This window comes from Nasonia vitripennis, chromosome 3 (genome assembly GCF_009193385.2).
Source record: "Nasonia vitripennis strain AsymCx chromosome 3, Nvit_psr_1.1, whole genome shotgun sequence".
NCBI classification, from domain to species: domain Eukaryota; kingdom Metazoa; phylum Arthropoda; class Insecta; order Hymenoptera; family Pteromalidae; genus Nasonia; species Nasonia vitripennis.
In genome coordinates this window covers 4,037,515-4,060,330 of record NC_045759.1, presented here as the reverse complement: position 1 = coordinate 4,060,330, position 22,816 = coordinate 4,037,515, and the positions used below count along the sequence as shown (strand labels likewise).

At 39.8% G+C, this 22,816-nt stretch overlaps 4 protein-coding genes across 4 annotated transcripts; 1 reads left to right on the top strand and 3 right to left on the bottom strand.

The window, feature by feature from the left end:
• The first annotated feature begins 58 nt into the window (after nt 1-58).
• LOC100118406 (ras-related protein Rab-23) lies at nt 59-19,507 on the top strand. The gene is made up of 6 exons (XM_001602329.6): nt 59-533; nt 9,587-9,708; nt 11,362-11,524; nt 15,914-15,993; nt 16,076-16,263; nt 18,572-19,507. The coding sequence occupies exons 1-6, from the start codon at nt 501-503 to the stop codon at nt 18,700-18,702; spliced, it is 717 nt and encodes a 238-aa protein (XP_001602379.1). The 5' UTR covers nt 59-500; the 3' UTR covers nt 18,703-19,507.
• Nucleotides 3,959-5,674, bottom strand: LOC100679509 (aldo-keto reductase family 1 member A1-like). Its single transcript, XM_003427282.4, has 6 exons — nt 5,465-5,674; nt 5,218-5,382; nt 4,944-5,144; nt 4,754-4,870; nt 4,284-4,669; nt 3,959-4,193 (listed from the first exon to the last, which is right to left on the bottom strand). The coding sequence occupies exons 1-6, from the start codon at nt 5,588-5,590 to the stop codon at nt 4,139-4,141; spliced, it is 1,050 nt and encodes a 349-aa protein (XP_003427330.1). The 5' UTR covers nt 5,591-5,674; the 3' UTR covers nt 3,959-4,138.
• On the bottom strand, nt 11,604-12,889 carry LOC103316753. Its single transcript, XM_008212097.3, has 2 exons — nt 11,903-12,889; nt 11,604-11,819 (listed from the first exon to the last, which is right to left on the bottom strand). The coding sequence occupies exons 1-2, from the start codon at nt 12,051-12,053 to the stop codon at nt 11,647-11,649; spliced, it is 324 nt and encodes a 107-aa protein (XP_008210319.1). The 5' UTR covers nt 12,054-12,889; the 3' UTR covers nt 11,604-11,646.
• Nucleotides 19,169-22,810, bottom strand: LOC100118370 (BAG family molecular chaperone regulator 2). The gene is made up of 4 exons (XM_001602303.6): nt 22,628-22,810; nt 22,265-22,531; nt 21,154-21,266; nt 19,169-21,075 (listed from the first exon to the last, which is right to left on the bottom strand). Coding segments are annotated over exons 1-4 (615 nt in total). The 5' UTR covers nt 22,629-22,810; the 3' UTR covers nt 19,169-20,841.
• Nucleotides 22,811-22,816: the final 6 nt, after the last annotated feature.

The following is a 22,816-nucleotide window of genomic DNA, read 5'->3' as shown; positions in this document are numbered from 1 at the left end:
TGTAGCAGCCTAGCCAGCACCTATATAGGTATATATATACAATAAGGGGAGAGAGAGAGCCGCCGAGAGAGTACAGGTGTTCGCGGCGGCCGGCGACGACGACTCGCGCCGTCTGCCGGAGTACAGCTCCTCAGTGTCGGCCCTGCGCCGTCCGCGTATACACGTCCACCGGCATTCTCTCTCTCTCTCTCTGTGTGTGTGTATATATAATACATACATATACAGAGGTGTAAGCTTATAATCCAACGCCGGCGCGACGCATCGCGCTCGCATACACGCAAGTTTGATCGAAGAACGCAGTGCCAGTATTATCGTTATTATTTCGCTACACATTCGGAACCTCGCGCGAGCGTCGTATCGCATACTTATGCAGCTGAAGATGATGGTTTGCTGTGAGAGCTGTGATTGCGAAGCGTTATAGTGTGCTGTACGTAACAGCGGAGAAAGAGGAGACGCCGGAAATCGCAGTTGGGTATTATGCTAATCAGACGGCGCTCAGAATGCGGGAGGAAGAGCTCGAGATATCACTCAAGGTATGGGTTTGCTCTGTTTCTCTTTTTTCTTTCGAGTGCTTTCACGTGTAAGTAATAAGTAAGCTTTGCGCGTTATTGCCCCGTCGGTTGGCAGGGACTCGTGATTTTCGAAGTCGAGTGCGTTGTTCGGGAGATCGTGACACGAGATTCTTCGGGAAATAATGATGGGACTGTCAAACGGAGAATTTATATTTGGAGTTTTGTGGTGAGACTCGGGCGCCAGCTGACACGCTTGGGGATTGCATGGGAAGTCGTTGGATCGCTATATATCGACGTTGTATTTAGTGAGTGCTTTGATCGTTTCTCCAAAAACTAAGTGATTGTAACTGTTTGCGTTTTGCGGACAAGGGCTGAAACGGTTGGCTAATGCGACATTCGAATTTGCATTCTATTCTGCGTTTTTTGTCTCAACGACGAAACGCGATCGTTTCTAAGAACGACTGTCTGTGAAGTTTTAGCGGAAAGTACAACGTCGACGGGACAATTACAATCAAAATAGGGATACCACCCATAGTTTTGATCGAAAGTTTCACATACCCACACAGAAGAACGTGTTTCAAAAACAATCCATCAATCTCTCTCTCTCTGATCCCGCCTATAAAGTGTCGCCTACATCCTCATACCTACGAGTGTTGCCCGAGGCAGCGATAGTCTGTCTCTCGGGAGCATCGCTCTACAGTCGCGCGCTGGTGTATATATAGCGAAGGTACACACCACAACGATATATCTGTGCGTACATGCACTATACGCAGGGAGAATCTCTCGGTAGTGCAGTCGCGAGTTTGTTTGCCGACGCGGCCACGAGGTTGAGGCCCTTTCCAGCGCTCTCGCGTCCTTGCGCTCGCCCATCGCTGCTCGCTTGATGCGCACTCGCTCTTTTCGTTCTTCGAAACCTGCCTTTGCTGCTGTTTATTAAGTTATTGATGATTCTGTCTGTTTGGAATAATATTGTAATAGACGATAATAGACTTTGATAATCGAATGATTTCGAAAGCGACTCGATGAATTTGTTAAGCCTGTCGGTGAGACCGTGGAAACCGTCGACGATTCGTCGCGGTTTTCAGAAAACGCCTCGCCAACTTACATCGGTATAATAAAACTCGAATCGTCATCCCAGTTCATATTTTCACAGCGAAACTCGCCATTGATTCGGTGATTAATTGATTTCTCAACGTACACTCCGCCAACGGAGAGTATCGATTGCTTCTGCCTCGCAACAATGACACTTCGACATTGTCAACGTTACAAATATACTTATCCAACGAAGAAGTTCGATAGAACTCGCTCTGACAAAATAGCCACCGAATCCCCTCGTATAACCACTACTGCGCATCGCATCGCATCAGGGAGAGGATCGGCGGTGGCGGCGGCGACAGAGGGCAATCATACTACACTCGCGGCAGCGCTTAATAACGGCAATATACTGTCTATACGTATCAGCGCACCGAGAGAGCAGCCGCGCAGGAACACACAGCTCCTTCTTCATATATATATATATTCCCTTGTACCACTGCTTCTTCCTCTCTCGCGCGTGGTATGCGCGCGTTAATTCGCTCCGGCTCGACTACTCCTCTTCTTGCCGCACTTCGGTATACGCGTATCTATCCGTGCGTGTATACCTTCTTCGCGATGATCTGAGCACCGCTATACACGCGCGCTTGGGTGTAGGTATCCGAGTTTTCGCTTGTTTTATTTATTTATTTATTTTTTTTTTTTTTTGTGGACTTTTTGGCTGACGATTTTCTGGCGAGTGCAGGCGTAGCGGAAGCTATGTTTAGCGATTTAGCGATACGGCACATGGGAATGATTTCGCTTTATTCGGATGATGGACTAATTAGAGACAGGTTTCAATGGGTTAAGATGATTTTTTGCTTTTCGTTTTTGCGCTGTACACACATCCGTTGCCGGGGTGTATTCTTCCTTGGCTTTGAGTCTAATCAAAAATTTATTTTCCGCGATAAGCGTCGGGTTTCAAGCATAGGCTGTTATCGAATTAATTAATTTAGTATACTCGGTACTTCCCTATAAACAGGTAGTAACGATCCGGATTCGAGAAAATTACGTCAGTAACGAATCCGAGAAAGAAGCGTAAAATGGAATAAAAGAAGAGCGAATTGGGAAGCCGTCTTGCGGGAAGTTCAGCGATACGTTCATTAACGTGCGTGCGATTCGGAAGTTTTACGACATCTGGGTATGATGGCGAGCAGCCGGTTTCTCGTTTACAGCCACCGCGAACCGAGCGCAGTTTTGCGATTCGGTGATTTTCGCAAATTAAAACAGCTTTTTTGGCTCACTTCTTGTTCTCTCTCGAATTTTATTCGGATTCGAAAAGCATCGGCTCCAGATAAAGTTTATCGCGATCGTAAAGTATACGAAAAAAAATTTAACTGTTTCGAGGATTCAATTACGTTTACAAGATTAAGTAAGACCTGACTATTTTTTCTACATGTGCTCTCATCTATAGAACGCATTCCGGGTCAACTCTTACGACCCTTGCAACGAAGTATAATCGCTAATGGCAGGTATAACAGTAGTATACATCGAAAATGTGCAAATCACCATGTAACATTTGACGTGCAAACCTTGTTCCTACTTTCACGTGAAAGGCTGTAATGTAATGCTAGTTAAAAGGAGTTCAGGGTTATACTTCTCATACGTACGTCAGTTGAAGTACTGACACAAAAGATTAGCACTGGCATATTACTGTTATAACGATGTGCATTAGAGAAATGAAAAAATAGCTGTTATATGCCAGTCAATCGATCATCGATGATTCATCATTGCGTTAAATAAGCGAGAAAAGCGCGACTACAGCATTTCTAAACTCCAATAAAAAATTCACGGCGATAGTTTCTTGTTCAGCTCGAAAAAGCTAATCCTACGTCATCTAAAACTCAAAGGCAACTCACCGGGGCAAAAAACCTCAATCTCTCTTTTTCCGCGCAGCGCGCGCGACGTCTCACCGGATTTTTCCAGCCGCATCGCGGAATTTCGCTCGCGCCCCGGCATTATCTACATAATACTCTTTCCCGCAGATATTCACACGATTAAGCCGTGTACGCATCGCGTAATTAACCGCGCATGGCGAACCGCTCGTTTTTGATAATCTGGGCCCCAAGATCGCGCGCGGCAATTCCGCGTTCGTTATAATAATGCCTGTCGCGCGCGAGCGGCTGTAATTAGAATTGAATTGAAGCGCGCACGAGGACCTGTCGATATAGGTACGGTTAGTACAAGCATATAGCCGTGGAAGAAAGTCGCGATGCTTTTTACCGTGCGCGCCCAGCTGTTTCTTCGAGGCGAAGTTCACGTCTGCGCGTATTAGAAGTACCGAACAATTCGCACTTTTTCTGCCTTTTGCTTTCTTCTCTCTCGAGCTGGTGATGGTAATGGGAACGGGTAGTTGAAAGTCGAATCGTGCATGGTTTATTGTGCTAATATTGAGAAAATCATTGCTTTTATTCGTTCAAAGATCGAAAAATTATTAAAAATTGACCTCGAAAAAGCTTATAGGGCGTGTACATAATTATTATCTGGTTGTACAAGAAAACTTTTATCTGTATCGTATAAAATGCTCCGAATCATATTTGTCATGATGCTAATATTTAATTTGCGTCAGGTATTCTATACGAGAATGGATATTCCGGGTGATGTTCAACGCTAAAAATTATATCGGTTATTATACTTATGCTTTCATTTCGTAATGTTTTGATTTTTACTATATACAAAAATTAATGTAGAAGTACTCACTTGAAAGTCAAAAAATCGAACTTCCGATATCTGCCATTTTGATCTAATTTTCTCAATCTTCTCATATCGAAACTGGATAATTGGAAATCGAAGACTTCGATATTCTCTTTAATATGGTTTGGATTCCTACTCTTAGGGATGGCGACGATGTTTCTTTGCAGTTTGTAACGTAGCACGATTTGAGCAGGAGATTTTCCATATTTTCTGGCTATGCCCTGAACTACCGAATGTTCCAGAACTGGTGGCATGCCACCTGTCTGTCGTTTCCTTCGTCTTAAATGAGTTGTATCAGCTGATCCGAGAGGACTGTACCCTGTGATAACAATACCCAATTCTTTGCAAAGATCATATAATTCTTCTTGTTGTATATAAACGTTTGTTTCTATCTGAAATGTGCGCAACCGCCGTGAATAATGTTAAACATTAAAAATATCCTTAATTTTAGTGAGTGATATGATAAAAATATTTACTTGAAGATTACTAGGTTTGATTTCAGAATTTTCCCATACTCTTAGTACTTGAGTTTTGTTGAAATTACTCAATCCAATCGATTTTGCTTTGCCAGCCTTTACTAACTTTTCCATTTCCTACATAATAATATTTATATTTGAAAGATCCTTTTTATAAGTAAATAAATAAAATGTAAAACCTATGCCTCACTTTCCAAACAGCAATATGATCTGTGCTCGTATCGAGTGCATAAGTTCCATTTTCATATTTCAAGTGTCGAAAATCAGGTGTCCTTTGAAGTGTAAATGGCAAATGAACTAAATACATGTCAACATATTCAAGACCTAAGTTGTTTAGAGTCATTTCTGCGGCCTCTGCCACATCTGAGGGTCGATTAGCTTGAGTAGGCAACTACATTAACATTCTAGAAATATCATTGAGCTAAAAATATAAATATTGAGTGCTAAAATAGTAATCCACTAACCTTTGACGTTATAAACAGATCTTCGCGCTTTCCGCCTGTAGAAAACCATTCCTTTAAAGCTTTTCCGATATCCTTTTCATTTTGATAATCAAATGCTGTATCGATATGTCTGTAACCATTTTTGAGAGCGGCCGGAATGGCAATTTTGACATCTTCTGAAGTTAACTAACAAACGTGAAGAAATACAAATGAATAATGTTAATACTTTAAACATGCGTTATTAATCGCATTATTATTATTTTTTTACCAAATAAGTGCCAAATCCAAGTACAGGTATTTCATTGCCATCTATTAATGTTCTAGTCGGTACAGTTACACCATAACAGTATTGAAAGATTAATAAAAAATAAAAAACACAAGTTTTCAGTACCATTTTAGCAGTTACTAAAACGTTGCATCTAGTTTAGGTAAGATTTTTTGATCGCGAAGAGGATTATTTAAAACTTTGAAAATCGTGCGCCACTGATCTCCTTATATAGCTAGCCAACTGCCAAAGTTGAACATTATCGTAAAAGCAGTATAATAATGCGTGTTTAAGAAAGTGTAAACAATCTGATAAGATTACAAATAATCGTTTTTATCTTATTGATTTTTGTTTTTAGGCACGACCGCGACACGGAAGTGCCTTATAGTTTTATCATCGAAAAATTTGTGAGATGCGATATCTCACGCAATTTTCGACCGATTGGACTGAAATTTTGGGAGGAGTCACAATTTGTTCAATTTTTGCGTGTTTTTTGAATAAAAATTTTGGTGTTACACGGTTATCTCTGAGAGACTCAATCGGGCTAAAAATTTGTGTGCGAACTCCCCTCGTAATAGTAAGGTGTCGAATTTATTTTGGGCTTAATCCTGCGTGTATACGCAGAATGCGGTCACATCCAAAAATCGCTAAATACGGTTTTTCGGCTCTAACTCGAATTCTATGCAATCTACAAAAAAAAGTTAAATAGAAAAGTTGTAGATCTCGAAGAAATACAACTTTTTCCTATTGACGATTTGAGGCTATACATTTTACATAAAAACCTTAATGTAAAAGTTGTAGATATTTTTAAAACACAACTTTTACCATGACAAACATTTTTTCAAAACGCTTATACATAAACAACAACCCTAGAAACAATTTTTGATACATATAATTGAATAACGATTTCGGTGTGACACGCCCTATCTGGCCCAAAAGCTTTAATTGATTGCCTGACGCTCGCGCCAGTAAGGCCGCGTGTGGTGCGGTAGTTTATTTCAAGGCAAGAATTTCAAGCATTTTAGATATTTAAATATAGTTAGTTTTTGATCGATTTGAATTTATAATTTCGATTAATACATGTATAGAAAATATGATGTTGACAATCGATTCTCTTTATTTCTATATGTTGTACAATGTTCATAGATGGAGAAAGAACTGATTAAATCCAGCTTGAAACGTGCAGGCTCCTTCGATAAAGCTTATTAAGTTATTTAATTAATTTTCAGTGTGGCGTCAAAATAAATAAAATTGTGCGTGCGTATGCAGTATTATACATAAATATTGAATACGCAAACATGCTATTTCCTTGAACTGCTTTACATTACATTTTGAATTCAGAAATGTTACCATGCGACATTGCGTGGCCGTGAAAAATATATTTATTCATTTTCCGTTAATTATTCAAAATTCGAGCTTTAATATAAATAAATCCTATACGATGTAAACTAACATCTCTTTTACTTTACTCGCATCGCATAATACAATTGCGTGTCCAGAGTTAAGTCCTTCTATACTGCAGTATGAGGTAATAAAGAATACATAATTCGTTTCTGTTTCGAAATCCGTTGACAAACCCATCACATCACGATATGTGAGTTCAATAACCTGCAGCAATTACGTGTAGCAATAACTCGTACTTGGACATATGTCGATCGAAGAAGTATACGCGTCTGTACAAAGCTCTTGGGACTCGTCAAGAATAGACAGAGTAATGTTCTGTATTAAGATATCGATTCTTCTGTATTCAAAGCAAACCGCACAGTATTGCGGCTGCAGTGGTTCGCTCGATTATGCACACGTAAGGTATAGAATGACGCAGACAATGCGTGCAACTTGTTCATCCCTGCGGTAAAGAATAATATCGAGTGTATTATTCCATTCTTAAAGAAGACTAACTTATCACTTTTTTCAACTCTCTTTCTCCGAATCCAGTAAAAGTATTCCAGCAAGATACATTCATTAAATCGTAAATCTCAAAGTCCATATATCGCTCTCCACAGGTAAATAAAAACTCAGCAGTAGCAGCAGTACGTTCTTCTCTATATACTACTCATAAGCTATATGAGCTTACGCTCTTGGTGTCACCAACATGAATTCAACGCAGCGATCAGTGAACTCTCTCCCATAAGATCTTCTCTCATAGCTTTCTCGTGTACGCACATCGTATAGACCTGACAAATACACTTGGCTTCTAATCATCGATACGTGTAGAAACTCTGGTGCACATGAGACGACCGGTTTTGGATGATGCGCTTCCGTGCATCCTTGGACGCACAGCATCGGGTGACCCACTTATGGTGGACCGTTACGCATCACTCGTGCTCTTCGTTTTGGGCGCGACTCCATCGTTCGGTATTCCCGTACAAAGTAACGTGAATCTACACGACGACGGTATCTTCTCCCTCCTTTTTGAAGAGAAGAGCAATGAAGCTTGAAAATTTATAAGCGAGCTTGATTGGGTTCGTTAATTTTTACGCCGCCGCGGCTTGAAGTGATAAAGAGCTCATGTGGTTTTGGCTCTTTTTCAGGTTTGTTATCTTCCTGTCGGGTGATTTGTGATGATTAGCGCGTGGCGTCTTTTAGATCATTTGTGATGTATGGTGAAACTTGATCCGGAACTTTTTTTGATTTTGAATTCGGGTTCGTATTTAATGTTTATTTCACTTGTACATATGAAGTTTAAAGTACGAGCGACTCTTTTCTACGTAACTTTTAGGATGTAACTGAATATGCTATGAATTCAATTTAATCAATTTACGAGCTTCTGATATAGCTCGATACATCGTTGAACGACTCTAAGACGTCCACGCGTTTCCCATGTAACTTTCTATGAGATAGCGTTTCTTCGCGATTACCGATTCTAGAATCTGGTTCTAAGTAAGTTATCTGCGCAAAAGTTGCCTTCAATGTAATCTCCGTATGGGTGATAAAGTTAACACTGTAATGGACCTGTATGCCATTTGAAGCATCATTCGATGACAAAATTAATCCACCTTGAATAAATAATTATATCCATCGCTATTTCCAGTCGTGTAGCTACACGTAAAAATAAATACCTCTGCAGGCACTGCTTTCATTCTTCAACTCAAATCACACGCCATACCAGCTCGATCTAAAGGATATAATTTGCAAAAAGGAAGTAAAAGGCAAAGCGTTTCATCAAAATCGACTCCTGTGCAATAATGTAATCAATCCTTATCGGCATTTCCGGCGGGCTTCATTGAAAGGAACGACGCGTCGTGAGCATGCGATCATCATAGCCGTCGGGATAGGAAAAGCGCGAAAAAGCCGCTAAACGACACGGTTGGCGAGAGCAGCCGCCGTGACGCTTCGAGTGTCAACAGGAAGACGAGGATTGGACGCTGGCGGGTATATTAAGTCGGTCGAGTGTCCAGTCGCGTGTTGGTCGAGCTATTTAACTTCTCGATTTTCATTCTATTAGCTGTGAGAGCACGCGTTGAATGTGCGATATGGCTTGGATTTGTTTTCAACACTAATATGAGAAATTTTGTATCTAATTTTAAGAAATATTCATACATATCAAAGGTTCCATCGTCGGTGAATTTCCTATACAAATCTCCTAATATATAGCCACAATAAAGAACTATCCGAGATCTGCACACTCGCTTTTAACAGAAGCGAATCGTCCCATAAAAATTACCGATTACCATAATTATTAGCCCCGCGGGCTCGTATACGGCGTGCAAAATCTATGATATTTAATTATCGCGATAAGTGCGCGCGCGAGCTGCACATGCTCGAGACCGGTAAGAGCATCGGCAGAGTCGTAACGTTTCTCTGTACAGGCGCGCAACTTAGCAAGAAATTCCTTTACGATCTCGACAATTTTAAGCTTGATTTTATCATAAGAAACTCTCCGCAGGCGACTGCGCATCGGCGGAGGAAAAATATATAACTTTTTAACGAGTCGAAGGCACGAGCTGTATAAGAGGAGGCTTATAGAGCCAATGGTGGAACCGGTTATATCTTCGTATGCCGCGTAGTGTACGTACGCATACGTATGTGTATAGCGACGATAAAGCAACACAGGAAGAATCCGGTCGGTGCATTTGTCAATTAAGTGGTAAAAGGCCGTTTCTTATTGCTTTGCTTTCGTTCCAGGTGGTGATAGTCGGCAATGGTGCGGTGGGCAAATCCTCCATGATCCAGAGGTTCTGCAAGGGCACCTACACCCGAGACTACAAGAAGACCATTGGGGTTGATTTTCTCGAGCGGGAGATCGAGTAAGTTGAATTGTTCTTTAAACTGCATTGTCACGACGCTCTATGCTTTCTACCACGAAGCCTTAAATAATTATTTCGATCTACTTGTCACTTAGCTATTTAACGAGTTGTACCCACGCCAAGTTCATCAACTCGAATAAAAGCGTGTCGCCGCAGTCTCTCGGCACAGCAAAGCAGAAACAAGTCGAGCGGAATGCAGAGCGATAAGCGCGTTGTTAAACGAGCGACGATTCGTGCAAGGCTACTTTACCACGGATTAGAATTTCACTTTTATTGATATTATAAACGGCGCTAGAGTGAGCAACTTCATTTTCCGCGAAACGAAGGATAGAACCTATATATATATATATATACACACACACACGTTTATAAACTTTGTTTTTTTAAAGAGAAATGATCCACGACTGCTTTCGCTTATAAAGTAGATACTTGCACGGGAATGACGATTAGAAAGTATCTACGCATGAAAGATGTATACCAAACTCATCGACGATATTTTTAGTAAAGTCGAACGTAAAAAAACGATAAATTTCACATTTTATGCAATTAAAATTTAACGCGATAAATATTGAAATTTATAATAAGGCGACGACTCGCTTAGTCACCTTGATGCTCGGTAAAATCGGTACTTCGTTACGAACTATTAGATTCCAGTAAAGAAAGTGCTGAGTAAAGAAATCAGTGCCGACTTTATGGTGATTAAGTATAAAACAGTCTTACTAAAGCTAATTTGAACAGCTAATAAATAACTAATTTTATTTTTTTTTTATAACCCAAGCTATCTACACCAAACGAAAAAAAAAATCGCAAACTTTACTCTCAACTGCATAAAACGAAGCATATAATAAAGCCCATATACGCGACGCGAGATTCCGTGCGTAACAATAACGCTGCGAGCTCGTCTCGTTTCCTCTGCAGCTCCGCGCGGCGCGGCTCATTTGCGGGGGGTTCCCCTATACGCGCTCGCGTCATGAGAAAAAAAGCGCGCGTTTTATGAAGCGGCAGGACGAGCTGCTGCGCTGCGCGGCGTCGTTACTTACTTGTCATACGCATATATGCCCCTAGAGCCAGACTCTCTCTCTCTCTCTCAAGGCGCCGTTAGGTATGTAGTCGAGGAGGGAAAACTCTCGGGGGTCATTTGGTAGCTGTTGCTGCTTCTTCTCTTGCGCGCGATTTTCTTCACTGCACCTGCCTCGCCGTTTCCGCGAGCGTCGGTGCACTGCACCACTGACTCGCCGGAGGAATGTTTTAATCTTAATGCGCCGACGCACTTATTCGCGCTCCTGCTGGATTTATATATAGGATAAATTTAGGTTTAGAGAGAAGATGAGCTGCTTTACACTTGACGAATTTATGGAGTACGTTGGGCTATATACTCGGCTGGTTTATTAGTATAAATGTTATCCCTCAATGGCCGACAATGGCGTGCGGGATTGATATCAAATTTTTCCCTTTCTAATAACCATATACGCGGGGTACTTCCTTTCTCGGATGTGCGACATTACCGATGCGACGTTTTCACAACTTTTACTTCTGTTCCAGTTAAAGTCTCGGGCGAATTTAACGAAAATGCGTACACGCCTCGGCGTCGCGATGCTATATAATCTTAATCAAATAAGATAAAATATAAATTGATATTTTCCCTCGTTACAGAGTCGACGGCGAGGACGTGCGACTGATGCTCTGGGACACCGCCGGACAGGAGGAGTTCGACGCCATCACCGCGGCTTACTATCGCGGCGCCCACGCTTGCGTCCTGGCCTTCTCGGCGACCGACAGAGATTCCTTCGATGCCATTCCCTCCTGGAAGCTCAAGGTTTGACGTTTTGCTTTACGTTGTGTGTCATGTGGGCTTAGGCGCGAATATATTGATGAAATAAGTCGCTAACAATAAGTTGAATGTTGAAAAATCACATTTATTCAAGGAAGAATCGTGGGTCAATTGTAGACCTTTCGGCAGGTTCTGCCCAGTCGACGGTATCCAGGAGGGCAGATTCGCTCACTGTTCTTTTCGACGCCCTTACCATCGATCTCGGCGAACGAAAACGCGAGCAGGAGACTGAACGCGAAAAGCGCTATCCATTTGAAATCCATCTTATAGCCGATATTTCCTGCAGAGAATTATCCAATATAAAAACGATTATTGATCAACTCGTCACTTTCTATAAATGCAATATAAGTCTAAAACACTCACTTCGACGTCCTCGAAAGACTCTGGGTCGAATCTCAGCGTAGTCGCGGTATTTATAAGAACGGAAGACCGACGCAATTGTTACGTCCTGCCTCGGCGTTAGTCGGAAACGCGAGCGCGAAATAATCGTTTTCTTGATAATCCTTATACACATATATACTCGCGCTCGCGCACGTTCTTCCTCTTAGTCATCTCTCGCATATACTCTCCGTTTAATCATCGTCGACGCACCTACTTGCGGTCGACGCTTATCATTTCTTTTTTTTTTTCATCAAAAAAATTCGAACGAGACTTAGTCGTCGGGGAGAAATCGATAAAGCAATAACGCGTAAGAGTCGCACGCTCGAAGGAAAAGCGCGCGAGGAATCCATTCGCGGCGGCGGCGGCTCTCCTTTTTAACTCTCTCGCGCGCGCAGAGTTTCGAGGTCGCGTATACTGTCACGCTGGATCCCCTTCTTCGACTTGTACGCACAGACGCGCGTTAGCCGAGCTGCGAAAAGCCTGTGCGGTAAACTCGGTCGTATGTTCCTTCTTCGCAGGAAACTCGAGGAGGGGAGGAGAGTTTTTGCTCTGGTGCGCCCGTGACGTCGGGAACGTCTACAGCCGATTTCTCGTTGAGACATTTTGTCGAATGATCGAATTTTCATATTGGAGAAAGGATCGCGATTGTCACCTGCTAAATGTTAGGAGGAAACATAACCGAAAACAGGAATTCTATACGAGCGAATTTGCATAGCCAGTTGTTCATCTTATCGTATCGCAGTATACCTATATACATTATCCATACACATTCACGCATACGACGTCGTAACGAGTAGTCGCGAAGCTATAAATGAAGTCGCTGTATCGAGTTTTATCGCAGTTGTTCGGTAAAATCGAAACTATCTACTACTTCTTCGGTATAGATGCCGATAAGCCGCTGTGTATGTACATTTGTCTGGCATAACCGTTTCGATATAATTCAAGCATTCGTAAGCAACAGTGTGATTCGAGTGTGAATTAATGCGCTCGTTTTAGTATTTATTCACGTTGTGTTGTTATTTATAGGACTCAGTCACGTGTGCGCAAAATGTTTTTCAAGTGGATAATGCTTTTTCTCTTAGCCCTCACATTCACCCTGTCTTGCGCGCAAAATTCCACGCAAAGCAAACCTAGGGGCAGATTTCCATTTCTGCGCAGTCATGCCATCATAAGAGTGGGCCGACGATGTCCCAGTGGCAATCGAATGGTTCACGGAGTTTGTAGACAAGTTGTCAATTAGATATTTGTTATTGTTGTAGACACTACTGTACGAATAAAGTTTGTATACTTTTTATGCATCGTAGTAACATTTTTTTAAAGTAATTATTGCTATACTTAGTTTTATATTGACTTCGAATACAAGATTAAAAATATCTCGACACGAAATGTACCAACTCACAAGGTTAACACAAATCTGACCTCTTCTTTTTTTATCGCGAGCCTAATCGCTATGCAATGCCAAAGACACATTTACGTTTTTTAACTTACGTATTTCATCGATGCTTCGATACAATAAATGATCTAGCAATTAAAATAGTTAGTAGAGCAAAAACTAACCGATGGGGAGTAGCCTTAATGGAGTTTCTCTCACGTACTCGAAAAGAGTTCTGAGAAAATACAGGAGTCGTGTACATGGAAACTGGCACTTGAAAGAATGAAATCGAGACTGTAAAAAGTAGTTCGTCGATGTAAAGGTACGAAAAAGCGTAGGAACGATGATAAATTTAGTCAAGTTTCGGATACTGAGTATAGTGAAAGTAAATCGCGGATATAAAAACACTTGTATGCAGCGAAAAAAGTACTCGCAATTAATGTACTGTCTTACCTTTCATTCAAGCGAATTCAATCGATTAATCATTGTTCACCTTTAGCGGTGTACGAATTAGACGTTTTCAACAACGGGATTTCCCATGACCGCGAAGTTCATAGTATCGTTTGACGCAAGATTCGTAGCGATCCGTCATGCATACAAAGTCAAAAGCCATTTACCTCTTTTTCCTGAAGCTCTCTGACGTGTTTCTGCAGTTTTACATTCTTGTATAAATACACCAGCAGATATCCTTTCTACCGTAGTCAGTCCAAGAACCTCGAAGGTATCTCTACTCCATATCCATCGTCAGCAGCCGTAACGAGTATCGAAAACGTTTATTTTGGAGATTTTCAAGATCGACAAGATGAATTTCAAGTGCGTCCTGTTGTTCCTCGTGGCTGTGATGTTCGCTTTCGCATCGGCATTACCTCGTGGAGCAGCAAAGCTACCTTTCTTCCATAAACACCAAGTTATCCATCCAAATCCACGATGTCCTAGTGGATACCGGCTGAAAGGAAGTGTTTGTCGAAAAGTCGTTTAGTGCGTATGCATCGACTGACTGGAAATAGCTAACAGTGCATAAGGAATAAAGACTACTGCCATATACGTATTAATCACCACATGTTTTTTTACGAATTGTAATTTGCATATCTACCATCAAAAGTTTTGTATTTCATTTGGTAAAGACATCACTGAGTTGCTCTAAACTACTTCGATGAAAGTCAAAGCTCAATGTCACACGTGAATCTTTTTTATTTATACTGTAAATAAAATTATGTATGATCAGCATAACTGTGGACACATCAAGAAAAGCTAAGCATCTAACGAATACTAAACTGATTAAACTATCAACATACCAAACATTAAATAAAAATTTTCAATAAAAAAACTTTAATCTATAAGGAAAATGTTGCTCGCCTGTTATTACAACTCAGACATTAAAAACGTTCAAGAATATATACATGTATCTAATCCTGTTGATTATATGCTCATAAAATGTTGCAGACTTGAAATTTCAAACTCGTTTGCAATTTTTTTATTTCCCCATGATCGCAGCATTATCAATGAAGTAATCTTTCCTTTAAAAATCAAGATAGAAAACATCCAGACAGTAATTATACAAAATCAGCTTCCTCAACACATAATACACCGTTTCTCTGTTCGTGATTTTCGTATAAATAGCAAGCTTTTAAAAACACAACGTTCAGTCTTCGACAGACGCTTGAGTATAGCGAAGCTCCATTCCTCTTGAGAAAAGAACACTTTTTAAGAAGTTCTTTCGTTTAAACCACAATACAAGGTATTGCTATAACTTTTACACTAAACGTGTTGAATTGTATTCGGTCTGTTGACCTATTATTGGTGTTCATCATCAGGAGATCAAAATGCAGTTCTTCCGGACACTTCTTTTGATCCTGGGACTAGGATTTTTACTTGCCCTTACAACGGCTGCAAGGCCCCAAGACATTCACAAGCAAGATATAATCAAGGGCAATCCACGATGCCCGCAGGGCTATAGATTAGTAGGGAATACCTGTCGTAAAATTGTAAAAAATTAATGAAATAAAAAACCTTCCCTCGGTACCTGCTTTTGACGTTTTAATTCAACACCGTAAACTGTACCAGCGTATGAATTCCAATAATTATATTAATAATTTTAAATTCCAATCATTTTTGAAATAGCACAGTAAAGAAAAGATAGATTACATACATAACGAATGATGGCTCGCTACATCTAAATATATATCGTCAGACGACTCTTGATGAGTACTGCGGAGGATCTGATTGAGGGTGAGTGTCAGAGTGTCATCCGAAAAAAGTTTGCGAGCCACACAGCGCTGTCGTACCCGTGATTAATGATTCTCCAGGATCTTTACCGCAGAAGCCTCGTACAAACATACTTCACATGTATACGAGAGCCCCTTCGTACATGGACACGTTGTTATTACAAACACGGCATATAATGTTGTTTTCGTAACTGTAACTACATTTATACCGTAATGAAATTACCTGTTGGAAGCTGCTGAGTGTCTACAGCTTATCCATCTCGTGAATTTACGATCAGGTATCTTTAGACTTCCGCGGAAAAACTCACCGATAAAAGTAGAATAATATAATTTTGTCTAACGATGTGTTTAACAAGGCAGTTTGTTTTCATGCCAGATATTATTCTGTGTTCGCAGGTGGAGAACGAATGCGGGGAAATCCCAACAGTTTTAGTGCAGAACAAGATGGATTTGATCGACCAATGCGTCATTGATCCGTGAGTAACGACAGTTTTCTCTTTATTCTGCAAATTTATAACAGCAGAGAAAATTCTTAAAATTCGAATGTTTTTTCCACAGAGATGAAGCGGAAAGGCTCGGTAGGGCGTTGGGCTGCAAGTTGCTGCGCACCTCAGTCAAAGAGGACGTCGGTGTTATGAGCGTCTTCCGACACCTCGCCTCGCGCTGTCTCTACGAGATGCGCAGATACGAAGAGGAAGAGGACTTCAGGATCTACTCCTGTGGCCCGAGATCGCCATCGGTCATTAGTGAGTTACTTTTTGATTTTGTTTGACAAAAACAGCTTTTTATTATCTTTCAATGCACAGATATTTTAGAGAATACTGTTTATGCACAGTGAATTTTCATCGAACTTGTCAATAGAGCGACGTCCAAGTATGCGCGAGAAACATAAATAGGAAAATGAGTAACCAAGTCTAATAACCGTTATAGTAATCTTCAGATGAAATCTTACCTTCCTTCGATTATGAGCAGGTTTTGCTTGAATATAAATCACGCTTGACTTAAAAGTGTATGAAGTTTATTCATTAACTAAATTTTATAACATTCTCAAAAAAAAAAAAAAAAAATGAAACACGTGTAACATCGTTATCATAAGAGATCTCTGATGATGATAGCTTCTATAGCCAAGTGCAAAGTGCATTAACACGCAATTTGAACAACTTCACGCCATTTACACATTTCTTTGGCTTCGAAAATAGAATCAGATTAAATCAAGCATTGATCGACGAGCGTCGGACAGTATACCCAATTTTTTGCCTCCGACTTTTTGCGCGCCGCAATTTTATTCCTTGCCATGGTCGATAGTGTACTGGCGAGTCGTTAGCCGGGACAGTAAAGGCTGGAGTGACCGCAGTTTACGACTCATAATCCGTATAATTGGATGCGGTTCGATACTTTAAAAGCCTGGGCTGTATATCGTACTATGCGTATATTTTAAAAATCTGATAAGACACGACGTAATTTAGTGCTTCGTGTATGCAGCTCATGCGAAAGTCTAAAAGTTACAACAATTTCGCATGAAATGCTTCATTGATAAGACTTGCACGATTATTGATGCTAGAAAATTTTCAAATTAACGCTAGCTTGTATTGATGGTTATATTTTTGCAAAACTGCGTGGAAAAAGGTTTCCTGTGCAGAAAATTACTCCAAACTACCTCGCTCGAATAAAAAATTCAAATGCTTGCCACCTTGAAAGAAAATTCAAATAAGCAGAAAAAAATACGTGAAACGATCCTGTAATTAAATAATCTCGGAGAGGAAAAAATCGAAATTGCCTTTGTATAAGGTTTTCGTAACACAGTTTGCGACTAATTCGCGACGGGCGACAGGACAAAAATCGAAAACGTGCCCCGACGCTTTTTTGTCGAGAGTCGAACGACACGCGATGTTGAACACTGGGAGCTCTTTTCGCGCAGCGATAAAATCGCGACCACTCATTGAAAAGCCGGTAGGAAAAAATTAGCGGTGACTGTAGAGCTTCGATCGTTAGTTCTCGGTCAAAACGATGAGGCTTCAAATGTGTAGGCGCTAATTAGTTTTGCGTTGAGTTTAGGTGTGAAATTTGTTGTATTCTTGTAATTATCAAAAAGAGAAGTAAATTAGGAATTTAAAGAGAAAATTTAAAAAAGTACAGTATCATAGGAGTCAGATTGATATGGTTTTTCACACTTATAAATATTCAATAAAATGTAAATACCCATCTACTATTCATGTATTCAAGCTGTTGTGCTATACCGGTTGCAGGTGTATTAGTCACACTATTCACATTTCGTCGAATGCATATACATATTTCTCTCAAACAGCCTGATTCCATTTGACAATCTCTGGCCTCAATTTTGCCCTCTTGTCTCGGTAATGAGAAATTCAACGTTTGATGAATTTTGTTTGATCGTGCGACCTTTTCAAGTCATTCTTCGTTTTCTCGATCAGTTTTTCTGGCCCAGAAAAAAACGAATATATTCTATAATGATAACGTTTTCATTCACTTAAAAATCGCTTCACGAAACCGACAATTTGCATAGAACAGATCCTCAGTTACTATACAGTTAAAAAATTAACTCGAGAACCAGGTCTTGATTGCACCGCCCGCGCATGCATAGCTAAATACTTTTCAGATTGCAAAATTGCCCACGCAGATACACCTGATACACAAGCACACCAGCAGACACTGTAGGAGGCCATCCTAAAGTCTCGCATACAAATAGAGCACATATAGTTCAAAGCATAACATTAGAGCCTTGCGTTCTCAGCACACATATATAACACTCTCGAGGGCTAGGGGATGGAACGGTATAGATGTTTTCGGCTGGTCACGCAAGCCGACTCTCTCTCTCTCTCGTTATATCGAGATCGCGGCGTGTGTCCGGCAAATCTGGGCCATCGAGATTAGGGAAGGAAGCTTCGTAGTTCCTTTTTGAATCGCCCCCGCAGTGCTCAGCTTGAGATACTTGCTCTGCTAGACTTCTTACTCTTTGCAAATTTTGTATGATGTATGGCTTTTTTTATATACTGTGATCTAAATATAATTTATTTATATTTACTTTTTTTTCAGGTGCCTTCAGTCCGAACGGATCGACGGGTGGCAGGAACCTTGGAAACGGCACAATCGTCCTCCGGGCCACTGGCAAAATGAGGCATCACAAAAAGAAGAATTTCGTAAAAAACGCCTGTCGACTGTTGTAGCCTCTGGTGTATCAACATTTGAATCGACTGTGTCGTCGACGCGCGTAAAAAAGAGCGACTGTAAGCGATCTGTAAATATGTAAATACGCACCGTTTTCTAGGACTGACATACGGAAAAGGAGCTTCTTTTTTATTATATAACAAGATATATAATAACTTTTCTTTTCGATATATCAGCCTCGGTGTGTATAGGTGCTCATTGTTTCTATGATATTTATGTAACTGATTGTAATCGCATCAATGATGTTTGTACGAATGCGAATGTTTGATTTTTATAAATATAGGGTACTGTACGTGCGCTCTTTACAAACGTCAGCGCTGTTATTAACCAAATACATTAGTCACTACAAAACCAATTTTATAGCTATTAAATTTTGTATGATTTTTTGTAATAAATATGTTTATGTACTGACAAAGGGTTTCGGCTTAATTTTAATGCCATCATCGATAAATAATGAACACTGTGTACATTAATTAATTTATTTGACATTTTATTCATTTATTTATCTGTACTTACATCTTTTAATTTCGATCCAACTAATATTTGAGCCAATAAAATTGCTGATATAACCAGTTCAGAAAATGTAGGCTATTTTTCAAACGGTTATAATAAATAATGGCACATAATTTGAAACATACATCTAGTTGACGCATTATTTGAAATGATAACTGTCTTTTCCTTATTGTTAATGACATGGCTTTTTTAAAGGGTTTTTTGTCAAAAAAGGTTGATTTTTAGCATTATTACGTGATGTTTAGAAATTATAGGCAAATGTGACGCAAGTATTTACATTTTATTCAGAATTTGGTTGTTCAAAAATTAGAGTATTATAATTTTTAGTCTGATAGGAATGTTTTCGTGAAATTCATACCTTTTTGTATAGTAATCGGCTAAGGTGCAAATTTAGCATTTATTATTTAAAGTATTTTTTGCATGTACTAATTTTGAAGTAAAGTTGCAAATACCGTTGTTTAAAACTATTACTATTTACTTTTCTTACATGATACAAAATTCATGAAAAAAATTGTTCGTTGATAGGTACGTACAGGTAGCTATAGTCATAAATGTTTACTGGGTATTGTATATATAGATTCAAGGTTATATAAGCAGCATTAGAGTGGTCGAGTTTTAGGGCAAGTTATATGAAATTTCATATTAATTACAATATTTTCAAGCTAATAAATCCTTTACATTGGCATTATGATTTTGTATTACGTTGTCAGACTGACCTGCAGCCTTAGAAAGGCGCGCTCATCAACATTATATTATCCGTACCTCGATATTTGTACTAAATACAAAATTATTGAAAATTTGTTGATTGTATTAAATTTTTAAAACCACTCTCAAAATGAAAGCATATTTTTTTGACAAGAAAAAGTTCAAGTATATCAAAATATTAGCTTATAAGATTACAGTTTTTCAAAATCTAATTATTCTATCAATCATATATAATTTTCATCTTTGGACAAAGATGATAACGTTGATATTATTAATCTAGTTTTTTGTTTAACTTCAAATCAACAAATAATGATGTACCTTTAAATACAAGTATTTGGTGAATGTTATTAATTTATTTTAGAAAATTTATTTGACACATTCTTTGTATGAAGCCAAGCTAATAGATTATAATGTATGTTGTACAAATAAAAAATCCTGTATTTGGAAGTATTTTGATTAGTCATGTAACGTTTTCTCATAAAAAAAATAACATCAGAAGTTTGTCAGCAACATACTTGTGAGGAATGCACTTAATCAGGGCGTTATAGTCGCATCATTTTTTGCTACTCGTTTCTTTTCTTCATCTTTTTTTTAGCAGCACTCATACAGTAATCATTTTAAGTATTAGATGTAAGTGTAAGTTGAAGCCAAGACTTTAAATTTGCTGTATACTTAATGAATTAGCATACAAATCAATGTCAACTAATATACAAATATTATAGAATTAAATACAAGTGCTGTTAAAATAAAAATACTTTGTAAACACTTTGACATCGTTTTAAGACGTTTTGTTCAAGCTTTATCAATATCACATCCTGGTCTAGCAATTTTATAGCACTGATGCAGCGGCTTGAACATAATTATGAATGTTTATCCAAAATGCATACAAGTTTAAGTCTTGTTCTCAAACTAATAATAATCTACTCCAGCGTAATGGTATGAACTTTGTCAATATAGTCTAACAAGCCTTGCAGTCTTTTCTTGATTCTTTTCTGATCATCCAGGGTGCACCCTAAGATAGCTGTTTCAAAAGTTTTGTCAGAGTGTCCCATGCCTTGCGATGAACATGCATTCATAAAAGATGCACAGCGCTGCCTTGTTCCACTAGGATCATTGCGAAGACCAATAACTAAGCTATCTATAAGTCCATTTACCTATATTTTGAGAAAAAAATGTGTTTATTTTTTCATTAAGATAAAATGTAAATTATTTAAAACATCAAAGTTAATTACCTGATGCAAAGCATCTTGTTGTGTATGATCGCGTTGAACTTTAACAAGAACATCAATGGTTAAACATCTCATAGAGAGCCTCTCAGCATATCGTAGTACATCATCCCGGTCAGCTGAAAGCACAAATCAATCGCATCATAATCAAAAACAGAAGCTATTATCAAAGCCATCTCTGATAAGGTGGAAAATGATACCAACATACTCAGTTAAGGCAAACGATGAATAATGAAACGATTCATCATTAAATCACATTCAGCCATGTTCAAGTAGAAGGATTATGAACAGATGATTTTTACTATATCATTAATACTCGTACAAAATTATGATTATCAACGTAATTGTGTATCGGTCACATAACCTCGAAGAAACGTCAACGAAAGTATACAAAAAACGTAAATAAATTTTCAAAATTGCTAGAAAAAAAATGCTCGAGGTTTAGCGATTCTGAAAAAAAAATCATAATGCATCTCGACAAAAGGAAAATCAGCAAACACTAATGAGACATAGGTAGTTCTTGAGCTATTTAACGGTCAATGCACCGGCTCAGCCTACAATAATAGCGCAAAGTCGCAAGCGGCCAGGTGTAAAGAGAACAACAACAACCGAGCATTGTATTTACAGCTTGTAAGCATGGATTCAGACCTAAAAAAATTCCAATCACCCTTTCGTGCGTGTGAATTTGTACTTGAGATGCGATCGGTCTCGAGAGAGACTTCTCGACTTTTCAAGAGAGAGAGAGAAAGACGGAGAGAGGTTATGATGTAGAAGGTTCGCGAAAATACGAGAAAGAGCTCGCGGTGCGTAGGTGGCCCGCGCGAGTTGTGATGTGTACAGTTGTACACCTACTCACGCAACACACGAAGTGAAAAAGTTTGAAGATAAAAAACAAGGATCGTATTCGTTCTATTTGTCTCGTCATTCGGGTTGTTGCTCCGCATCCATATCCTACACCCTGTAAATAACCGAATTAACCAAGACGCGACACTTCTCCGAGTTTTTGTCACAATCGATGAGCAACTTCAGAAGGTGAAAAACCACACATCGAGCACAACATAAACGTTTGAAATCGTTTTGTCGCTGCACACGAGCAAAGAAAAAGAAGCCAACTCACTGTCTTCGAGCTCGACGACGACGTCGTTGTTACGAAGCGTATCGAGGGTGGTCAGCAGTGTGTCCTTTTCCTCCTCGATCCTTATCGCGTCCTTACGAAGCTGCTCGACGTGCATCTCGATCCTGTCGAGGATGCTGACGAGTCTGTCCTTGGGCTTTCCGCCACCGAAGTCGTCCATGCTCTCGATTATGTGAGGCAGCGGACTACTGATAGAACCGCTGCCGGCACTGCCGCAACGTCCACCCTCTTGCTGCTGTTGTTGATCCACTAGGTCCGCAATTTTGAAGCGGTTATTCGCTCCTTACGAGCTTCGCTGACTGAGGATAAGGGTTAGGATTGTGTAAGTACGACGTTGCTGCTTACTCCTGGTGAAGACTTTCCTTGCCGAGCTGTTTCTCGACAAGCCGGCTGCGGTCGTGCGCTCTCTCCCTCTCTCTGCGTGTGTACACTTTGGCGAGGAGGATGACGAGCTCAGCTTTGTTTTACAGACTGCAGCAGCTGACGGTCGTCGACTGAGCGAAACCGCCGGTACACTCGTTGTTTTCACTGCGT